The sequence below is a fragment of the Schistocerca piceifrons genome, chromosome 8 (genome assembly GCF_021461385.2).
Source record: "Schistocerca piceifrons isolate TAMUIC-IGC-003096 chromosome 8, iqSchPice1.1, whole genome shotgun sequence".
Taxonomy (NCBI): Eukaryota; Metazoa; Arthropoda; class Insecta; order Orthoptera; family Acrididae; genus Schistocerca; species Schistocerca piceifrons.
This window is the reverse complement of record NC_060145.1, coordinates 312310107-312330392: the sequence shown is the minus strand read 5'-3', so window position 1 is coordinate 312330392 and position 20286 is coordinate 312310107. Positions and strand designations below refer to the sequence as shown.

Below are 20286 nucleotides of genomic sequence, written 5' to 3'. Positions count from 1 at the left end.
TTTTATATAGTGTGGATGATTTGAGTTTCTTGAGCTAAGGTGCCACAAGAAATACAAGGTTTCTGACTGTGATACTTGCCATACTGTGTCAAACCTTTAACTGAAGATAATAGCTCTTAATGAGTAGATTATAAGGGCATTTTAATTTGTTTGATTTACTTAATTACACGAATTATTCAAAATCAAATTATTGTTGCCCCTGGAAAGCAGTACATACATAATCTGCAACTAGTACTGGTTGACTGTGTCCCAGTTAAACATTTAAGTAATCTACATCATTTGGTATGAAAGTACAACATTTTCGACAGGTTTTGTTAACAAAAAATGGAACTACACAACCACGCCCTGCAAAGCAAATAAATCTCTGTTGACAATATGGTGGCACTAATTTTTAGTTATGCACATAAAATCAGATCATGGGCAGCAGTGCAAGGGAGTGGGTGGAGTAGCAAATTGATAATTTTTAACACCAGAAGAGACTTGAAGAATTCAGTCGCGATGCTACTACTACACTGTATTCCAAAGTTCCTGCAGTTTTATGTCAATGATCTTTTATTGGCAGTACTTAAAAAATCGTACTCTACCATGCCAATATAATCTTAAACATAATAATTATTATTTTTATTAAAATTGCTGACAGTTAACACACACAAAAGATTAAAAAATGGGCAGTGAATCTGCTTGGTGGGACAGGGCCCAGACCATAGCAGGTGCTACATGAGTAAACTTCTACCGCTTTATACTGTGAAAGGAAAATTTGTGGCACCAATGATTGTTTAAAAATGTCCAAAAGCATAATTTCTGACAGCTATAGCAACATTATTTCATTACAGTATCAGCACACAGCACAATGCAAGTGCCAAGGTCTGCATCCTAATGATTAAATAACTATAATAATTGAGCAGTTCTCAAAGTTTAAGACTCAATGCTTCTACACTTTAGTGAATTATCTCCTTTACTCCTAAATTATTTAAAATTTCATTTCATTTTTCTGTAGCTTCACATCCAAGTTTTTACAATAACTACAACTAATGTAACAAGAATGAAATAAGTAACATACACTGATCAGCCAGAACATTAATACCATTGATATTGTATCAATATAAACCCGTCCAGGCAACAGCTGTGTCAACTGACGAGGAATGACTGCTAGTCAAACAAGTGCATGGCACATATACTGTCAGTGTACATGCTGCCCGTGTGTAGAATGGGGAAGGTGTGTGGGTACCTGAATTTGATCAAGAGCAAACTGTGATGACCTGGAGGCTCGGCATGAGCTTTTCGGGAGCTGCACGACTTATCAGGTGTTCGAGGAGTGCTGTAGTGAGTGTCTTCAACACATGGTGAAAACATGTCCAGATGATGATGTTGGATTGGGTGGTCAGCCATTATTACAGATGTCAGACATCCTAGGCTGGGCAGACTGGTAAAACATGTCAGGCAGTAAACTGTGGTGGCTAACACTAGTTTAATGATGGGAAGAGTAAAAGTATGTGTGAACAAACACTGCACTAAACATTCCTAACGATGGCCCCCCCACAGCCAGCGAACCATGCATTTGCCAGAACCATGCATTTGCCAACTACATTGGCAACTATGACTGAAATGGGCGCATGACCATCAGCAGTGGACATCGGCACAGTGGTTGAGCACTGCATGGTCTGATGAATTCCAATACCTTCTTTATCACGTTGATGGGTAAGACGAATCTGTCTTCCAGGGGAACAGCTCCTTGACAACTGTACTGTGGGACGGATGCAAGTTGGCAATAGCTCCATTACGCTCAGAAGAACATTCACATGGGCATTCCTGGATCCAGAGGAGGTTGTGCAAGGTACCAGGATGTCCGAGGACTATTGTACACTGATAGCAGACTACACACACCTCTTCATGATGATCATGTTTCCTAAAGGCAGTGGCATTTTCAGCACAATAATGCACCATGTCACAAGGCCACAAGAGTGATTGAGTGGTTTGAGGACCACAGTGGTGAGTTCCAATCGATGTGCTTGCCCCCCACCCAACTTGCCCAATCGAACACATCTGGGACACGATTGAGTATGGTGTCAGGAGCTCATCGCCTTCCCCCCGCCCTCCCCTCCTTCCCTCCAGAATTTACAGGAATTAGCTGACTTGCATGTGCAGATGTGGGGTGGCCTTTGCTTCTGCTTCCATACTACAATGCGTTACCACTGTTATCCGTGACAAAAGTAGACATACCAACTGTTATGAAGGTGGTCATAATGTTCTGGCAGATCAGTGTATTTTATTGCTTTCACAAGAAGAGTGTCCATAGTTCTACATATCTTGGAAAATGTAAAATTGTTAAATGGAATAACAATTAAAGCCAATACTTACCTAAGCACTCCATGCAGGCATGATGAAGATATACTGCATACCTTTTTATTCACTGAATGTTCAAAAGTTTACATTTTCACATCTCACAAAAAAATTAACAAATGAAAACAATAAATAAATAAATGTTAATTTAAGCAACCATGGTTTTACTTATTCCCTGGTAAAGCAAAAATAAGGTTGAGAAAGGAAAAGGTGAAATATTTCTGGAAAGTTTCACATTTTTATTTTTAAATTATTCATTTTATTACAAATTACATGTTATTTTTATGACATGTTTTCTTTCTCTCAGGGTACATTAACAGACTATTAATCACTTCAGTCACTTTGACATTCAGTTTTACAATCTGCTCTTCTTATTTACAACTCAGTTACACATGAAATAAAACTTTTTGCACTCAGTTTTTTGTACATTTATACACAGGCTGATCAGAACTTATCACACCCATTAGGCATTGTTAGGATAAACAATGAGCTACAAATAAATTTTAACTGACCTTACAAAAATGCCTCTGGTTACTACCTGGGAAAACCACGATACATAGCTTTTTTATAATAAAAAAATAAACACAAATAAAAAACTAGGAAGACTGATCCCATACTAAATTACACTGGTCTTCCCTCTATTAAAGGAATTATGACCACACAAACTTTCCATCACTTGCTGCAAGGGACACACTCCAATTCATATATAAAAATAATAAATTAAAGCTCTTACACCATATGTAAAAATAACAGGAATGATTTGTTTCCTTTATTAACCCTCTACTGCACGGTGTTGCCTTATGGCAACGAACTATAAATTTATGTATAATGTTACAGAAACTGCTTGTATATGCATGGCGTTGCCTTATGGCAATACACAGTCTGACTGAGTCAAGGTAGACTGTGTTTAGCGGTGTTATATTGGCAGAAAACGCTGATGGTCTATAGTCGTTGCTGGAGGTCCTATACGTAAACACATGCTACAACAGCAGAAAAAGTAAATTATTTCTGCCATTTAGATCACACCTAAAAAAATTATATTTTTAAGGTACGTAAAATGATGCTTAATGATAGCACAGATAATGTTTCAATGCCTCTTTAACTGAATAATAAATAATTACTCAATATTTTCAGTTTGTTGCAATATGTGAGTACTATTATCTTGCCAATGTAAACATAACCTTTTTCAACATGGGCAGATTCAGTACAATGCTGTTAATTATTTTTATTTTGTAGGCATGGCATCAATTCCAGCTTCATGCTTCTACAGTGGCAGACATTCAGCGGCAATTAGGAATATTCCTGAAGAAAGTGACGATTCAAAATTGGGTAACACCAACAGTGAAGAAGAATTTGCAGATGATTCAGAGGATGAAAGTGCTGGACATGATATTCCTCATGGAACTTCGGCTATAGCCATTTCTGAGACTATGACAGTGAAGGAGAACAAGAGTAAGAGGAAAAGGAACAAGAAGAGGAAGAACATGACGAAAACAATGTGCTACATCAAAACGACATTGTAGCAGCAGAAGAAAATAGTGCTCCAAAAAACAAAGGCCTAAACATGTGTCCTGAGACTAGAGTTCCCGTTGTTGCTGACAGAATGCGTATAAGTCACTTTGAGCAAATAAAAAGTGACATACATTTTGCTAATAATTTGAGAACAATACCCAAAGGAGAGCCTTATTGACCATACGCTTTCTTAGTGTAAAGTGCTACTGAAACTGGAAAAATTCAGCCTTGACGAGCAGATTATGCCATTCAAAGGGCATCATTCAATGAAACAGTGCAATCCAAAAAAAACCAAAGAAATAGGGCTACAAAATGTTTGTACTACCTGATGTGAATGGTTTAGTATACAACTTTGAACTGTATACTGGCAGAACTAACCAAAATGAACATCTTCCTGATACAGGAGCCAGCTGAAATGTTGTGCTAAGGCTAGCTAGTGTAATACCTGAACACAAAAATTGTAAATTTTTTTTGACATCTGGTTCTGTAGATGTGCAAGTGAAACTGGCAGAAAGAGGAATCTACAGCCTAGGCACTGTTTGTTCCAATCGTCTAAAAGGATGTGAGTTCAAATCTGACAAGAAAATGAAGAGACCTGAAAGAAATGCAACGGATGAAGGCAGTGTTCCATAGGAAATATGCAGAATTCTGCTGCAAAGAAGTGGCATGACAACAGATTTGTGACATTACTCAGCAATTTTGTGGGAGCAAATCCAATGATTGAAGTAGAAAGATTTGACAAGAAGTTGAAGAAGTCAGTCGAGGTGCCTTGCTCCAGGGCAGTAGTAGAGTATAATCAGATAATGTGGATTCACTTCTAGCATTGTATAGGATCCAGATACATGCCAAAAAATGGTACCACAGAATAATTTTTCATATTCTAGACCTGCTGGTAATGAATGCTTGGTTTCTTTACAGAAGAAGTAAACTATCAAGTGGAATGCATTGAAAAAGCACACTCACTTTAGCGGAGTTCAAGAAGGCCATAGATAGAGGTGGTTGTGCCGTGGAAAAAGTGAGGCAAGAAGGCAAGGAAGACCTGTAAGTAATTCCATTGAGAGAGCCTACACAGCAAAGAAGAAGAAGAAGAAGAAGAAGAAAGGACCAACAGCTGCACTGCCTGAAAAAGATATGGGACTAGGTGGCATAGGACTTTTGCTTATTATAGATATCAAAGGAAGGTATAAAGCTCCATCTTGCAATGGAATTGTTAAAGTGAAGTGTTTGAAATGCGAGGTGCATTTATATTTCACTGCAAATAAGAACTGTAAAATTTCACTCTGAGTGATGAAATGAGTTATCAAACTTGAACAATATAACAATATATATTTTTTTTAAAAACAGAAAAGTAACAGTTTTTCACCAAAAAATATTCATAAATGTACATAGAAGCACATAAGTAATTTTACACATATATGTAAATAACAGTGTTGAGAGTCTTCTGAAAAGTGTGTTGACATAAGCATGGTGTTGCCATATGGCAACAATCAATCATAAAATATTGAATAAATCAAAATTTCTATGTTTTACTTGTTACACAGTATTTTGTGTGTCAGACCCTACCCCCAGATATGGTTTTCACTGAAATTGGATCCATAAAAAAAAGTCATGCAATAGAGGGTTAACAACACTTGGGTTTCCATATCACCACAGATGTACCAAGCCAGATACATTGCTCTATTTTTTAAATGGCATGTTTCCAGTAGGCAATAAACTATACGAAACACACACACACACACACACACACACACACACACACACACACACACACACACACACTAACTAGCTCTGACAGTATGTGTGATCAAAACCAACATGCACAGTCTTAACTTCACTATTTGGTTGCCCCTTCACAATTACACTATTTGGCTTCTCAATATGGGCCGGAACCACAAAAATGCTCCCTGGAAAGGTCTTAGGTTTGATAGGTATTGGTAGGACTTCCAGCTTTTCTTTGTTGGGGCAGTGTGGAACTTTCCTATGGATGTTGGACTTATCTGGTGTCTGTAACACTTTCAACTTTTCATTTTTGGGGGAATGCGGAACTTTGCTGTTGATATTAGACTTATCAGGTATTCGTAGCACTTTCAATTTTTTACTATTGTGGGAATGCGGAACTTCCCTGCTGAAGTCCAATTGAGTAAGTGAAAGCAAACGATCGACTTCCTTCTCCACTTTACACTTTGTTTCTCTGGACATCATACCTGAGCTGATACGGCGTCTCAAAAGCTGTAATTTATACTCCAGTCTCCTCAACTGAGAAGAATTTGTGTCCAGTCTTTCATTTTGTCCACTCACTTCATCAATGTCCTGTTGCCGAGTGCCACCAATGCCAAAATCTCTCTTTATGTTGTGGAGGTCGCGGCGAGTAATAAGGTGCAGCCTCTCCGGTTCTCCGGAATGGATGGAGCTCTTCACATCATCCAAAATTTTTTCGAAATGCACACCCTTAGCAATTTGACCTGCAACAAATTTTAACTACTAATCCAAATACAAACCTATCATGCAAAACAAATACTAATGTGTTGTGAAGCCTTAGTACAACTGTATCACAATGTAATGATGGAGAATATGACATTAGTTGCTCAGACACCTGACTAATTTAAAAAACACAATCCCATTATAAAGTTCTTAAAACCTTTATGCCATTAGGCTCAGTCAAAAATAAGAAAGGAGTAAATAAGGATTTTCAAACGTAAGATTCTCAATTATCCTTTTAATGGTACAACACATGAATTACCATGGCACTTAACACTTGTCACAGGCCTATGTTTACTGACTGTTCTTTAAATTAAACAGATCACAAATCTTAATAATTTGTGTGTCATATTCTCTGCTCTGAAATATTACAAACTACTCTGATAGTTCACTGTTTATTCCGAGTGACAGAAATGGCCTGAACTGTTAATATAGCGTATCACAGGTACTAAATGTAAGGACTCTTAAATTTCAGAGAAGCAAAGACAATGAAAACAGACACATTTGGCTTAATTTAAACATAATGAATGACATCTTTAAACAACAGTTAAAAGTGACTAACAACTGAAGAACTGACCTATATGAATGGGGTGTTAGGTTACTTGCATCAAATTTTTACTTTACATTTGTGTAACAGAAGACGACAGGACATCGGTAGTCTGTGAATATATGAAAAGTTCCATATGGCTTGGGATGATATACAGGGCCAAAACATAATGCTGCGATGTACTGGATGGAGTATATCAAAATTACATTAGACTGGAGCAATATACCGATTGTATTATGCAGTGCACCTTAGTTTAACACAGAAAATAAACTTTCAAACCTGTTGTATAAATGGTAATCTCGGATTACATTGTTGAGAACTAGGGTCATTTTGACTGCCGAAATTTCACAAATCTAGTCAAATACAGTTCACAACCTACCGACATTACAAAACTGTGTTTCTGCTTTGCAAAAATATGAGTTAAAAAAATAAATAATAAAGAAGTTGTTAAGTGAAGAAGATATTAAGTAAATATGTGAATATGCCATTCCCCATTGCTGAAGCTCAAAATATTTTTTTCAGATTGTAAGGGTAAGTTATGGGAAGTTCGGCTTCATAGGAAATGAGTGCAGATAGTGTATCTCATAACAATTTGTGGAGACAACTTTTAATTAATGTGATTAGTTTATAGCAGCATAGTTAGAAAGGGAAATTCAAAATTTTTGCACAGAATGTTAAATATACCAAGTTCAACAGCAGAAAATCATTTTGGTGGCACAGTGGTTGCATTCTGGAGTGCTGTCCAAAGTGTCTCAGTTTCAATCTGAGTCAGTTCTTGGATTTTCTCCACCATTTGCTACTTGTTTTGGGTTTGGCAATGTTTAGTCCAGTCACTGAAGACAAAAAAGATCGAATAGGCGAAAAAATACCTGTAGTCGCAAATTTTTCTACAGAATTGGAGGTGGGAATATGTGTGCGTGTGTGTGTGTGTGTGTGTGTGTGTGTGTGTGTGTGTGTGTGCGTGTGTGTGTGTGTAGGAGGGGGGGGGGGGGGTCAAAGGTCACTTATTTCAATGTTTCTCTTGAATAACTCAAACCACAGCATGTAGCAAAATATTTCCCAATGCAGAGTTAAACTACATTAACTTTCCTATAAAGAAGATTCTATTAATTTTTTCTCTAGGGCCAATAGTTTCTGCTTTGCAGCGGATGGAAAAATTGCAGATTATTAAAATTAATGTTTCAGTGGTATAAAACTTATTGTTTACTGTGTTCTGGGGGTGCAACAGCATGGAGGGGTGGGGATGGAGGGTAGAAGCATGAGCAAAGTTAGGTCACCTTCTTTGTAGGACTGCAAACTGAAGGACGAGCAGATGATCACCCCTGCTATCCCATATCATCACAAGAATCAACTACAGGATGTTCCACAAAGTTATACATTATACAGATCCTCCCCAATACGCCTTATGAATCAGTGGCAATGCAGTGTGCATACACGCAAGGAGCCGTCTACAGGGTGAAAAGTATTTAAAATGACAAACTCTGGGAGGTTGTAGGGGACATCAAAACAATTATTTTTCCCTAATGTCATTTTTTCCTAATAAGAGTATTGAAACCGGTAGAGGAAGATTTCTCTGGCAGCAAATTAATTAAACCAACAAACACTTTTCCATTTTTTTATGACCAAGAGATAACACATTAACACGACCCAATTTCAATTACAGTAGATTTTCAAAAATGCCTCCATTGACACGTAAACAAAGGTTACACTGTCGGATTATGTTCTGTCTGACACAGGCAAAAACCCCAGGAGTATCCTGAATTGTTCCTGCTGCTGCTACTATCCGGGCAACCAGATTGTCTTCTGATGCAACAGGGGTTGAGTGAACAAGGTTGCGCATCTCACCCCCACACAAAAACGTCAAGTCCAGAGAGGACATATCTGGGGATCGCGCAGGCCGTGGTACAGGACCAACTCTGCCAATCCACGTTTCTGGGAACCGTCATTCCAGGAATCGATGAACACGACGACTGAAATGTGCCGGCACCCCATCATGTTGGAACCACATGCGTTGTCTTGTAGAGAGAGGGAAGTCTTCTAGCAATTCTGGCAATGCTCTGGTGAGAAAATTGTAATAGTGCCTGCCATTTAATGGCCTAGGTAGCAGATACAGCCCAATTAAGCAGTCCCCAACACCACCGACCCACACATTAACGAAGAACTGCACTTGATGAGCACTAGTAACTGTGGCATGTGGGTTATCCTCACTTCACACATGCGAATTGTGCATGTTGAAGACTCCATCATGTCCAAACGTTATTTCATCGGTAAACAACACAGAGGATGGAAATGTAGGATGCATTTCACACTGTTCCAGGTACCACTGCTAAAACTGTGCTCTGGGTGGATAATCAACTGGTTCCAGGTTGTGGACCCACTATAAGTGAAATGGATGTAACAATTGCTCTCAAAGGACTGTTCTTACATTCGTCTGATTCGTCCCCATGTTACGTGCAATTGCACAAGTGCTGACTGAAGGACCCCGCTCCACATGCTGCAAGACAACTTCCTCAAATTGCAGTGTCCTTACCGTGCGACGGCATCCCTGTCCAGGTAATCTGCTAAATGACCAGGTCCCACGCAGACATTGGTACACAGCAGCAAAGGTCGTATGATGCGGGATATGGCGATTAGGATATTGTTGTTGATAAACCCGCTGTGCACCTCGTCCGTTGTGGTGCGCTATGTAGTACACACCAACTATATCAGTGTACTCACTCCAGGTGTCTCGCTCTATTACAGGGTGTATACATGGACAAGGAAAAAAAATTCCCAGATTTCCCGGTTGAAAATACACTTTTTCCGTGTTAAGTGACAGTATACTTTTCCTTGGCACTGTAAAACTTATCAATACTTTGATTGTTTATGGTTTTATACACTGACGTAGAATTATCTGGCATTTCAGAAGACGAAACTCAGGGAAAAAACACGTTTCGGAAAGATCATTGATGTGCAGCAACATGTACGCTGCATATTTTCGTGTTACGAAAGTATAAATTTGAATTCCACCAAACACCGCATGTTACTTTCCGAAGCATTGAAATCGAGATTGCGACACACTTTTGTAAGTCAGTCACAGATCATGTCACGTGATCTTGCCAGCTGATGACAGCATAGGACACATGATGTAGTCAGCCAATAGCAACATCACTTTTAAGTAGCGCGAACACACAAATAAGGAAAGTTAATGGTTTAAATTAATATACATATTGTTGCTACAAGAAAAGCAAAGCTTGACATATAATATTGATCTCGGAGATTAATAAGCCGCAAGAGAAGCTAAGCTTCCACATATAATGTTGATCTCTTTTCCGTGTGTTACACTTTAAGATACATCACATAAATGTGCCAGTAAAATTTTTAATAACGACGTAAATGTCTGATCTTCTTGGATAGAAATTCTTCTAGATGGTCGTCCCCAAAGAGTTGATTTTTAAATGAGAGTCAAACGCTCTGTGATTTAAGAAATTCGTCGTACATTGTTGCACATAGTTCATCTTGCATAAAAGGAAATTAACTTTCGAAGTAACGCTTTTCAAACCACCATTCGCAATATTTTCCTGTGACCTGTTAGAAATAGGTTCGGTTCAGCAGTTGCCAGAGAGCGCCAGATAACAGGTGTCACTGCACTTGCGCAGCTACGATGACGCAGGAAGACCGTATGTTCGTACGTGTAAAACATTAAAAGATCTTGCATTAAAACGAATCTAATGTAAACAGCTGTCACGTCACACTCATCGGAGGCAATTTTTTTGTTAAGAAGCATTGCACAGTCTTCCTAAACACTTTGACAAACTTTACTGTTGGCAGAGGCTTGTATGACCACTGTGTTTTGTTGTATACAGCGCATTTCCTTTGCGACTTAAGTTTTATTTTCGTCCCCCCCCCCCCGCCCCCTCTCATTCACTTTTTGTTCCTGCAGTATTATTCTGCAGAAGCGGGATACGGGTCGACAGAAGCGTCCGATCCCACACGTCGGCTTTGACCCGTGACGTAAGGGTGTTGTCGTGTGTGACGTCATGACGGCGCGGAGTTTGGTTTGAGTGTGCCTGTCTCCAGTTCTGTTTTATCTTATTTTATTTACTTTTCTGATCTGTTCGTTCTATCTCGTGAGATTTTTTTTTAAATTTAAAAACACTTATTACTTATTTTAATTATCTGTTTCCTCCAATTTCTGTTTTAGTTTATTATATTTATCTTTCTGATCTGTTCGTTCTATCCCGTGAGATTTTTTTTTTTTTTAAAGACAAAAAACACTAATCAGCTACTGAAGCATCTTTATCTTCTATGGGTTGCAGGGGTTACGACCCCTGGGGAGGTGGGTGGGTATTCATGCATGGCTGTCTTCACTTACACGTTGTAGCTACGCAAGGCGTCTATTTGTTTATATTTAGTTTGCCCCCACCCAAAACATCCCATTTCCCGCGCTTGTCCCGTTAGTGTCATTAGGCTTCTTGTGGAAAGTGTGTGTGTTTGTTTTTGTTTCCGCCATATTTGTGACGTCATGGGTCAAAGCAGACGGGCGGGATCGGACGCTTCCATATTTCCGCGGGATACAGTACTATTCTTAGTTAGAGTTTTGGTTCTTACCAGTCAAAATTCCAAAAATTTAACTGAAAACTAAAACAATAAAAAATTCCCAGAATTCCAAAAGAATTCCCAGGTTTTTCCCGGTTTTCTCCCGGATGAAAAAATTCCCGGGTTTTTCCCGGATCTCCCGGGTTGTATACACCCTGTATTACTAAACAGAGACAATGCACTACTACACTGGTGGACAGCAGCTGCCTACAACTGAAGAGTGTAATACGCCATCTAACAACTGAAGATCGTAATATGGCCTCTAACAACTGAAGAGCATAATACAGTCTCCACCGATTTAAGTAACCCTCATAGGAAAAATGACATTAGGGAAAAATATTAGTTTTGATGTCCCCTGCAACCTCCCAGAGTTTGTCTGTTTAAATACTCTTCACCCTGTATATTTCACACAGTGCGTTAACAATAAATGGAGCATACACGAGTTACTAGTAATACTAACACAAGAAATGCATATGAACAAAATCTACGTAAGTCTCTGCACTCTGTTCTAGACTGCTGGAGGAGAAATTGATTTTTAGTCGCCCTTTATGGTAGATGTAGCGCTCATCCATGAATGGGAAGTTCCCCCCACCACAAGTGCTGATCATCTTTAATTTTGCACATAAGTATACCTCCTCGCATTTCCTGTCCAGTTCTCTCCTGTGAATAAACAAACTAACCTCAAGGAGCTCTTGTTTATATAGTGGAGTTATTTTCAGTTAACTGAGTGTTTATTTGCAGTTGCTAAGAAAGCTAATGTATAAAAAAAGTTCAACAGCTGGAGCTGTCAACCATCTACCACAATGGAGAGCCTGTCACACGTGTAACATGCTGTCAATACACATTCAACAATGTTGATTTCATTGTCTCCACTAACATTGGCTGGAATACTTTTTACAATGTGAGTTACTCATTTTTAAAGAAGAAGCATCACACTGCCCTCAGCTCTCTGAACATCTGTAGGAGCCCAGATGCTTAAACTGTCTCTCTCTACAACAGAAGCAGCTCACCTAGGTGTTATGTGATAGTAAAATTGCAAACTGGTTAGAAAGAATTTTTGGGAATGACACAAGAGCATCTTGCGGATTTTGTTGTAGTGCTTTGTAAGCATCTTATGCCAACTTACAAGCCATAGTGGGACAAGAAACACAAGATAACTGCAGCCCCCTAAACGAAAATACCTTTCAGAGCCATGAAAGAATCTTTAGACGTGAATCAAACTAAAGCTGCTTGTGTCTGTGTATGTGTGGATGGATATGTGTGTGTGTGCGAGTGTATACCTGTCCTTTTTTCCCCCTAAGGTAAGTCTTTCCGCTCCCGGGATTGGAATGACTCCTTACCCTCTCCCTTAAAACCCATATCCTTTTGTCTTTCCTTCTCCTTCCCTCTTTCCTGACGAGGCAACCATTGGTTGCGAAAGCTAGACTTTTGTGTGTATGTTTGTGTTTGCTTGTGTGTCTATCGACCTGCCAGCGCTTTTGTTTGGTAAGTTTCATCATCTTTCTTTTTAGATATAAAGGTTCCCTTCCATTTTTTGCCATTGAGCAATAATATATGACCACTTAAATGAGTTGTATGTGAGTAAATTCAGACAATGATGTTGCTAGAAAAGTTTAGATACATAGAACAAAGTGTAGTGGAATTATAAAACATGTACTAAGGCCCTATTTTGCAGAAAATTTGCGGCAAGATATCAACAGACATTAACGTGATCAAATTTTTAGAAATAACAATAATATATTACAGTGCTGCATACAGTGCAATAATTTGATTTTTGAAATCAGCTGATCTCAAACATCTCCGCAATATCCTTTCTTTCAGGAGTGCTATTTCTGCAAGGTTCGCAGGAGAGCTTGTGTAAAGTTTGGAAGGTGGGAGACGAGGTACTGGCAGAAGTAAAGCTGTGAGGACGGGGCATGAGTCGTGCTTGGGTAGCTCAGTTGGTAGAGCACTTGCCCACGAAAGGCAAAGGTCCCGAGTTCGAGTCTCAGTCCGGCACACAGTTTTAATCTGCCAGGAAGTTTCATTTTCATTCTGTTTCCCTGGGGCAATATTGCAACTATTTCCGTGCATTACTATGTCAAGGAAAGATCCATTGTTTACATTTTGTAATTTTTGTCTACATGACTAACATGCAATTCACACTTAGATGCCTGGCAGAGGATTCATGGCACCATTTTCAGATTATTTTTTTACCGTTCGGCCCTGAATAGCGCACAGGAAAAATGAACACTAAATCTACACAAAATGAGCTGCCTTCTTTGGACTTTTTCAATGTCCTCCATCAATCCTATCTGGTAAGAGTCCCATACCATGCAGCAGTAGCCAGTCTCTAGTGGATTTGCTGCATCTTCTAAGTGTTCTGCCAACAAAGTGCTGTGTTTGGTTTGCCCCCCCCCCCCGCCCCCCCAATCACACATTATCTAAATGGTCTTTTCAATTAAAGTAGTTCGTAATTGTAATTCCTAGATATTTAGCTAAATTAACAGCCTTGAGATTCGTGCAACTTATCTTCTAACCGAAATTTGATGGCTTTCTTGTAGTACTCGTGTGGATGACCTCATACTTTCCTTTATTTAGGGTCAATTGCCACTTTTCACACGAGAAAGATATCTTGCCTTTGCTGATGTGACATTTGTGTATTACACGGTGTAAAAACAGATTTTTCGAATTACCGAGAAAATGTTAAGTGTTAGAATGTTGGTGTTAGAATTATTTACTTCATTATTTACCTCATTTACAATTTGCCGATTAACTGCACTGACCTCATACCACAGTTGAAATATGCTACAAATAACAGGTATGGAATTGATGCTTTGGTTAGTTCCAGTATTTTTATAGCCATCATATAGATTTTTGACATCACAAGGAAAGGCTCAGATCATTTGTCTCAGAACTGTGAGCTGTGAGTTTTGATCATTCGTACCTCCTGATTTTTTAAAAACTGCATCTCCTGATGTTTGGATTTTAGAAATTGACAGATACATAGTATCACAACAGTCATGTCATCATCTTATTTAGGCATGGATTGTTTTCAGGGTGCTAGTACTTCCAGATCACACTCCGCCATATGGCAAGACAACTGGGCATAATGGAGATGCTCTGTTGACGCTTGATAAGATCATAGTAACTGGTGAACTCAGAAGCTTGCAGTTGATGGTCGGTTTGTCAACATCCCAGCTATTGCAGCCCAACCTCACCTCCACCACTGCCACACACGCTGCATCAACTAACAGTTGTATTTCAAAGTACCTGAGTCAGGCTGATGATACAAGAGTGGAAATATTACAGACTTTGCAGGCTGCTTTGTTTCCAGTCGTTTCCTAATGATAGTGTAGCTAGTAAGATGTAGCTTTGGTGGACCAAGACAATGTACAGTATTGTTGATGAGTAGTTCCGCACTTTAGGAAAAATACTCTCGAATATCTTGAAGAGGACGTTCCTTTTGTAATCTTATTTGATGAAAGCCTTAACAGGCTGGCTGAGTTACAACAAATGGGTATTGCCACAAAGTTAACAAACAAGTTGAAATGCACTATTTTTCACCTGCATTTTTAGGCCGTACCACTGTTGTTGATACATTGGATGATTTTAAGACAGGAATAAACTGTCCTCTTGGAGTTGTACTGCGATGATTTTTTCCACCTGGATAAGAACACTGAAGACGCCTCTGGATGGGTATCTTTCCTGTAGAAGATCCATAATCTCTAATAGACATCAGTAAGAAGAGTGGCATGTTAAACAAATTCTTATTTAGAAGGCAAACACCTAGGGCATTTTGTGAATCTTCTTGCTTGATGCACCACATAACATGTCTAATGATAAACTAAACAATCTTTGGCCAAGGAGCTTCCAGGAATCTCCTGCATGTGTTGTAGATTACGTTAAACGTGTGTCAAGTTATGTTGAACACACGCTGTGTTTTTAATTATGTCTTCCAGTTCTAGAACTGTGCCTCTGTTCTTCTGCCGCAATTCTCTAGCTAATGTCCACATCTGGCTTATATATGATGTCAGGGAAAATTCGCATTTATGTTCAGTTTCCACCAAAAGATATGAAAGTTTAGCAGGAATGTATACATGCTGTAACATGTGCAAGCCCAGGAAGTCTTTTACTGACAGATGATCATTACAACTTGGAGATCTTACGATACCGAAATGACGTTCAAGTGGATCCTGATTAAATTTTGCTGTCAGGACACAGCTGAAACCTCTTTTCCACAAGAATTCAGATATTCGTAAGATTTTTTCAATTGTTGCTCTTGGAGACTGGAGAGTTCTTTTGGAAGCAAAGCTGTTAATTCTATTGATGGGAATGCTTTTCAGTTTCATTAATGTTTTGTGAGCCTCCAAGCTGTTGTACAAAGCATCCTTAGGAAACAGAGTTAAGTGTGTCCACTAAGTTGTCCATACATGTAGTGAATGATTCCGTTGATTCACTGCCTTTGAATCCTGCCCCTTCAATTTCCTTGAAGAATTTTATTCCATTGGCTGTTGAGTTACTGAATAACTGTGGAACTAATAATAATTTCATTCATTGAAATGGCAACGGATCAAAGTGTGTGAAAGTTACCTTGTGGCAAACTTTGTCCTGTGAATTCTGGGGTATTATCTTGTTCACAAACACTTCCATAAAAATTGTAGTTGATTATCTCATCATTGAAAAGTACCTTGGATTTATCAAAAAAATTATTCCTTGCGCATTTTATTACACGAATAGCATCTGAAAATGCCTAAATTCTTCTCGTTTAATCTGCTAGATTTTATAAAGAGCAGGTAACTTTTATTTTTTATGCTCTAATTCCTAGGACTGGCACACCTTTTTATTCAGTTGATCGTCATCAGCAGTGAATCCAATAATTGTTGTTTCGGCTTGCTCTTGCTGGATAATTACTTGAATCTAATATCTGTGAGATGACGTCATGAGGAGTTGCATTGGGTCTAGCATACACAGCAACAGGATGGATCCAGTAATGCAGTAGAGGTACAAATATAAACACCAGAGCATGATTTGCAAGTTTATTCTTACAGTGTTCTGGAGTATATGCCCCTACATTGACCGACCCATCAACTTTGAACAAAGTGCTATTGAAATGCAGTTCTTCATGGAGCTTAACTACATCAAAAATCGGCACACCTAAGCATTCATTTTCATCTCATCCTTCCCAAAAATAATTCTGAATTGATTCCACAGCATGCATATGGATTCTATATGAGCATTTGAGACCCTTTACTAAATTTTGTAGATGTATTTCAGAAGGAAGTGGCAACAGTCAGTAATGTCTGTGTTCTTTGGGTGACTTAATTTTTAAGAGCACACTGTCCAGAAGAAACTCATTATCGTACCATATTCCCTTATTGTTTCCCAACTATCTTTTGTTTATCTTAGGGTCTACTACAATTTTCTGTTTCTTACTTAAAAGGGGAGGGCACAATGTTGGCATCTTGGATTTACTTCAGACATTGTACACCCTTAGTAGGCCATTAAAGCATCATAATGTGAAAGTAGTAAGGTGCACTACTCTAAAAATTTGAGAAAATTGCAAGAGAAATTTTATGCATCTTTTACGTATATCATGTTATCTGTACAAACTTGGTGGACGGATGAATTAATTGTGGTTAGTGTTCCGCTTGGCAAGGTCGTCATGGATGAGGCGACAGTTCTAATCCAGCTGGTACTTACTATTTAATGTTTATTTCTTCATCACTGGTCTCATTATTTAATTTATATGTCATTTGAGAGGTAACATAATGAAAAACACTCACATGCATTTTCATGAAACTTGAGTGAATTTCTTATGTTATTTGACTATTTACTATTTGTAATTAAATTTTCAATGATGAGGGACAGGCTTGGAAAGCCCAAGTGAAACCTCAAGAAGAAATAATGCAAATGATGTTATTCGCAATCAGTAATATAAGTCACTGTGTGCCAGATTAATATAGAATTACTTGTCGGATGTGCTCCCGACATCACACGTTGTAGGATGTTATTTGTCGTACAGACATGGAAAATATAAATTGAAACTTGATTCAAATACACATGTACTTTTCATTATATTACCCCTCAGGAGTCATACAAATTAAATAATGAGACCAATGACGAAAATATATAGATTAATAAATAAGCAGCCTTCAACTCTGCAACATTCACTCACAACACTTTAAACAAATTCACAAAATAAACACAAGACACAACCAGCACACACCTCCTGATAAGGCAAAATCACATCCACTTAAGTCTCAGGTGGCAGTGCTGCTCGTAGTTTGTGGGCATGCCACCTGTCTTAAGTTACCTGTGTTAATGCGCTGGCAGTCGGCACACTTTCTCTTCTACTTACTATGCACACAGGAACAGTTTATTTTTAAAGGTACGTGTAAATATATCTGGTGAAATGAGGCTGATCACATTTACAATATAGAACAATAATCTGCTTAATGCATTGCTTTGCTGTTGATATTAGACTTATCAGGTATTCGTAGTACTTTCAATTTTTTACTATTCAGTGTGACATTTCTGGGCATATTGTGCCTTTACTTTACCCATGTTTAGCACAACAACAATATCCAGTGATGTAAAAAACATCACACTAACACTGGCACTATAGCTATGCACAAGGCTTACAGTTGCAGATTCGTTAATACTAGACTGCAGAACAACACAGGAACAAAGACAGAACACTGTAATTATAAATGTTTAGGCTGTATAAATTCAAGAGCTAGTAGGTGTAAATAAATTAAACAGTGCTATTTTCTGTATGTTGAATGGATCAAGTGATTTTTACACATTATTTTACCGTAAAAGCACTCTCATATGTTTAAAATCTACCATAATACCCACTCACTCACCACTAGAAGGTTCTTAAAACCATCAGGTTTAGTGGGAAAACCACTAGCAGCACTGGCACAGGAGCACAAAACTGAGCAATATGAGCACATATTCTACAAAATGCGCAGGAAAGAGAAAAGTACATAACATGTTGCATGCGACTTCCCGATTTCTTCAAACTCAGAAGGACATTGATTAAAAAGACTAATAAGCAAAAAAGTATTCACAATTGGCCAAATATCAAAATGATGAGTTTTCAAAACAACCATTTTTGGCTTTACGATCATTAGCTAAAAATTGGGAGAAATAATGGAATAACTCGGAGGTGTGAGAAAAAGCAGAAAATCTGGAGTCTTCCGCCTAAGTCAGGTACTCAGGTATGTACTATCAACAGAACAGCAGTTGTCTGGTTTTAGAATACACACACACTGAAGAAGGGGTTAATGAAATCAACTCCCTTGTCCAAAGAGGAAGCAAGAAGAACAAACATTGAGAAAGATGAATGGTGAAGTGTACCTTGTGCTGAGCCGCCAGCCCCCCCCCCCCCCCCTTTAACTGAAAAAAAAAAAAAAAAAAAAAAAACCATGATGAACGCCAAAGATAGGTTGCATTGAGCTGGACGAGGGTATGCCAAAAAGGCCAAAGTCTGTCAGTCACTTTTGACCGCCACTCTGTTGGCAAAGTTTCCCAGCTCGCCTGATGTTCTCATTCTCCTCACTTACATTTTAAAACATTACGGGTATAAACTTTTAATTGCCTAACACATCACTAAAACAGCAGGATAAAAAAACAATGCAGTCCCTGAAAATAAAATCCCATTAAGGTCAGTGAGATGATGTCTATGCATCACTTAACAGTCACAGCACTTCACTTACCGAGAACTGAAGAAAAAGATGAATGCCCGCTATCTTCTTAACTGCTTCAACTGCCTTTGAATGCATAGCTCCTTCTACATGGTTGATTACAGCCATCTTTCCAATGTTGCTGAGAGCGAAAGAATTGCTGCATATTGTGCAAAACACTTGCAATTCTGATGTCTTGTGGGCCTTGTTGCCCTCAAACCGCAAGTCATTTAGCCATTTAACACTGTATTTCACACTGCTTGGTTTCACCATGATATACTAACAGAACTTGGTGAGAGTTACCACATGACTGAGGACAGAAAGCTGTTTGTTGACAACACTCCTGCAACAATGGAAAGCTGGTGCACCTTCAAAGGCAAGATGCCACAGAAAAAATGTATTTCCCCAACGAGCTACGGTTATTTCCAGTGGATTCCTTGATACCTGCAGCCCCTGCCTGTGTGTTTGTGCTCGCCTGACCTCGAGACTATACCTGCAGAATGCGGGAATATTATATTCACAGCATCCCTCATGCCTCACAAATGATCTGAGTTATCGAAATGAGATTTTGGCAAATGATAACACAGAAATATTTTAGTATTTTTCTGCATGATAAGCATGTGGAATTTTCTTTCCTACCACATTGTACAAGTATCTAGACTTATGTAATGGAATGTTGTAATTTTTTAAAGTATTCGATAGCCACTGAAATGAGAATTACCGTGGCTTCGCAACAAGATAAGAAATTATGTGTTTCTTTTTATACAAAAAATGTGATTTTTCAAAACTTTTGATCTGAATTGACCACATTTCCTTGTTAACCACTGTTTCACGATTCTGTAACTGCAGGTGCATTAGGATGTTGGTATGGTGACACTGTGCAAATTCCATTGTTTTGCCAAACGAAGTAAATTTTTAACAGGAAACAAGAGAAATGTAGCTGTTGTTCAAAATTCACCACTTCTGAGTGAGTGGTTTTCAAGAGACAGCAAGTTTTAATTGCTACAAACATAATGAAGGGTCTGGACCAACAACCGCAACAAAAAACATACAATTGCACCATGAAATACATTGTTTGTGAAAACTGACACACGAACATTACATACACAAGAAAGTAAAAAATAGGGTCTACATAGGGATGGTTCAAAAATTTGTAGACAG

The 20286-nt window shown here is 38.5% G+C and overlaps 1 protein-coding gene across 1 annotated transcript in view; it reads right to left on the bottom strand.

Annotated features, from left to right (window-relative positions):
* Positions 1 to 2621: 2621 nt before the first annotated feature.
* LOC124711779 overlaps positions 2622 to 20286 on the bottom strand; it is a 30183-nt gene continuing 12518 nt past the window's right edge. The window contains exon 3 of the mRNA XM_047241996.1: positions 2622 to 6314. Within this exon, the coding sequence (XP_047097952.1) occupies positions 5635 to 6314 (680 nt within the window). The 3' untranslated portion in view covers positions 2622 to 5634. The remainder of the gene's footprint in view (positions 6315 to 20286) is intronic.